The sequence below is a fragment of the Alexandromys fortis genome, unplaced genomic scaffold (assembly GCF_014885135.2).
Source record: "Alexandromys fortis isolate MF-2015 unplaced genomic scaffold, M_Fortis_MF-2015_v1.1 scaffold_2984, whole genome shotgun sequence".
NCBI classification, from domain to species: domain Eukaryota; kingdom Metazoa; phylum Chordata; class Mammalia; order Rodentia; family Cricetidae; genus Alexandromys; species Alexandromys fortis.
The window spans coordinates 1-3,177 of NW_026070856.1; the positions used below are offsets into that span (position 1 = coordinate 1).

The window sequence follows — 3,177 nt, forward strand, 5'->3', positions numbered from 1 at the left end:
TGAAGCCGGGCGGTGGTGGCGCACGCCTTTAATCCCAGCACTCGGGAGGCAGAGGCAGGTGGATCTCTGTGAGTTCGAGACCAGCCTGGTCTACAGAGCTAGTTCCAGGACAGGCTCCAAAGCCACAGAGAAACCCTGTCTCGAAAAAAAATCAAAAAAAAAAAAAAAAAAAAAAAAAAGACACGGCTGAAGAACTGAGACAAGAATTAGTGGAGCTGTAACCTCCTGTCAGCCCTGGAGCTCAGGCTAGCCCAGCCTGACAAGGGCAGCAACTAGTATCAACCACAGTCGCCTCCCAAGAGTGAGGCCCTGGCAGCTAAGGGCGTGTCTGTTAGGCTTCCTGCTACAATGGAGCCATTTTGAGTGTCATGGTGTTCTCAGGGGCTAGGATGGGGATAAAAGCCCAGTCACTAGCACCCTGTGTCTGCCCTCCCTACCGGGAGTCATCCTTTCTCACTTGTGTGCATATTTTGTTTGCTTCGTTTCCTCTGCTTTCTGTCTTGCAGATAGTAGGGCTGCACGAGATAATGTGAGAAGAAAAGGGGCATTTCAGTTCCTAAATGGTCCATGTGCAGGAAGACAGGCAGGCAGGCAGGCAGGCAGGCAGGCAGACCTCCCCAGACAGACAGACCTCCCCACACGCACACATTCTAACCCCACCACTAGGAGGCGCCCGAGCACACAGACGTGGCTACCTCTGAGCAGAGTTTGTATTTGTTCTCCGATTTAGCAGTCTGGCCCAGGTGAGCCACAGACTAATGAATTCTGCACAGTTGGTCAAGGGCTGGGTCTGAGTACCGGCTCTTCTACGCCGAATGCTGTTTGTTACCGCGGTCGCTCCCTGCCACCCGGCAGCACTGCTACATCTCTAGCTGGGAGGATTTCGGGTGTAGAATGTGAGGCGGCGACAGAGGAGCCCTGGGAAGGGAAAGTAGACCCACAGTCAGAAGAGCCTGCATCCCTCGGCTCTCCCTGTGGTTTCTTCCTGGCTGCTGTGCTTGTTTCCTACTCTGTCAACAAAGAAAGACCCAAGCTGATAAAGGGTGGGGATGCCGTGGAACCTCGCCGCCCTGCTGGCTCTCCCTCCATGGTAGCCTGAGGAGCCTAGGAGGAAGAGACCTGATTCACCCAAAGCACAGGTGCACCGGGCACTGAGCTGAGTCAGGGCGGAGTGAGGGGGTGGGAAAGGGGGAGGGAGGGAAGATTCGCTTACCCGCCGGGACAGCGAACGTGCACCCACACGCACGCTCTCCCTTAGTTCAAATATCCCAGTCCGACTTTCCCATTGTTGGTTCGGATTCGGTCTCCTACTGTCTCCCAGGACTTCCTTCCCCTCCACCACCACCACCACCACCACCACCAAGAAGTCATTGTCAGGAAAGGGCAGAGAGTGCTAGGTGACCTGGACCTCCCTGGGAGGTCAACTGCACAAAGAGCGCTCTCCATCCTCAGAGCACCAGCCTCACTTCTCAGGCCATGTGGAGAGCAGACCAGGATGGCAAGAGCACCCTTGGCCGGGTGGGGACCCACTTAGGTAGGCAGGTGCACCGAAGACGTAGCCTCACTCTGGAGACGGAAGTTTTCTGGGTTATCCCCACTTGGCCCTCCCTGCCCCTTCCTCATCCATATTTCCTTCTCCTCTGCTGTCCAAACCGGACCCCTAAGGTTCAAGAAGTCCAAAGGCTGGAAAAGTGCACTGTGTAAATATATTGACTTTATTTGTGTCCATTCGGACGCCTCACAGACAACATCCAAGTAAAAAGACCGTTAAATAAAACGCCTTCAGCTATTGCAATGCAAAAATAAATATCAATCCTTCGGCTGCAGCAGCAGGCGCGCTGCGCCCCAAGTCCCCTCTGCCAGCCCAACAATTATAAAAGTGTTCAGCGAGAGTGTCGCGTGAGTGTGAACGGATGTGCGCTGGGGGTGGGGCACAGTGGAGCGGTGTGCAAAATCGGAGTTGCAAACCAAAGGCTTTGCAGCGGCGACCCCAGGGTCGCGGTGAGCCGACGCAGCGCGGGCCGCCTCCCGAGCACACTCACAGCAGAGTTCTTACTGGGGAAGAGTTAAAAAATAAACATTTACAAGGGCAAAGAAAGCGACTCCCCTCCCTGGCGTCCCCGAACGGGCTCCGGGGCTCCGGCGTGTCCTCGGCCGGGCAAGAGTCAAAACGAGCGAGGAGTGCTGATCCCCGGTGGTCCGGGCCGCCTCGGGGTGCGGGTCCCCTCCGGTGCGCCCGCTGCTCTCTGGCGCGTGGTGGCGGAGCGAGTCCCCAAATCGGCTGCTGCCTCACAGGGCCGAGTCGGAGTCGCTGGAGTCCAAGCTGTTCCTCAGTTTGCAGCTGCCGAGAGGCTCCCTCTGCAGCGACAGGCTCTGCGTGCTGCGGCGCAGGCACTCCAAGCTCTGCAGGAACGACTTCTTGGCCTTCTCCTCCTCCATCGGGGACACCCCCTCCTCCTCCACCTCCTGGATCTCGTCGAAGGTCACCGGCTGCGTCTTGAAGCGGGACTGGCGCGGCCGCCGCAGCCGGCCCTTGCCCTTGGGCAGCTTGGCGGGCCGCACGGGCTGCGGGAACTCATCGGCCAGGCACACGAAGTGCGGCATCACCGCCTGGTAGTTGGAGCAGATGCCCATGAGCTCGCCAGGTTTGGCGGCTGCCATGGCGCCGTCGGTGGCTTCGGGGCCGGGGGGCGGCGGGGCGCCCGGGCTCTCCGGGGGCGGCCGCGACTCCGGGGTCCCCCGGGAGGCGGCAGCCTGAGGCTCTCCGGGCGGGGGATCCAAATCTGCTGCGGGGTGGCGGCGGGCCTCGCTGGCCCGAGCCGGCGCTGCCGTGGAGGGATGGCGGGCGGGCGGGCCCGTCGGGGGACGCGGGATTGTGCTGCGCTACTCCGCGGCGCTCCTGGAAGCTCCCTGCCGCTGCTGTCGCCGTCGCCGTGTGCCCCGCGGCGGCCCGCCTCGCCGCTTATATAGCCCGCCTCTGCCCACACGACTGCGAGCTCGGATGACAGCGAATGCCATTTAAAGCGTGCGAGCCCCGCGCCCTTCCGCCTGACGTCGCCCTCCCCGCCACTCTGGGAAAGTAACGGCCCCTTTCCCGGCCCCGCCCGCCGGGCCCCGCCAGCCACGCTCCGGAAGGCGCGCCCCGCCTGCCGCGGTCCATCCAGCGTGAACCCCCCC

General features: G+C 61.0%; 1 protein-coding gene across 1 annotated transcript; it reads right to left on the reverse strand.

The window, feature by feature from the left end:
- Positions 1 to 2,289: 2,289 nt before the first annotated feature.
- CUNH11orf96 (chromosome unknown C11orf96 homolog) lies at positions 2,290 to 3,033 on the reverse strand. Its single transcript, XM_050133866.1, is given in 1 exon segment — positions 2,290 to 3,033. A coding segment is annotated over 1 exon segment (729 nt). The 5' UTR covers positions 3,019 to 3,033.
- Between the last annotated feature and the right edge of the window lie 144 nt (positions 3,034 to 3,177).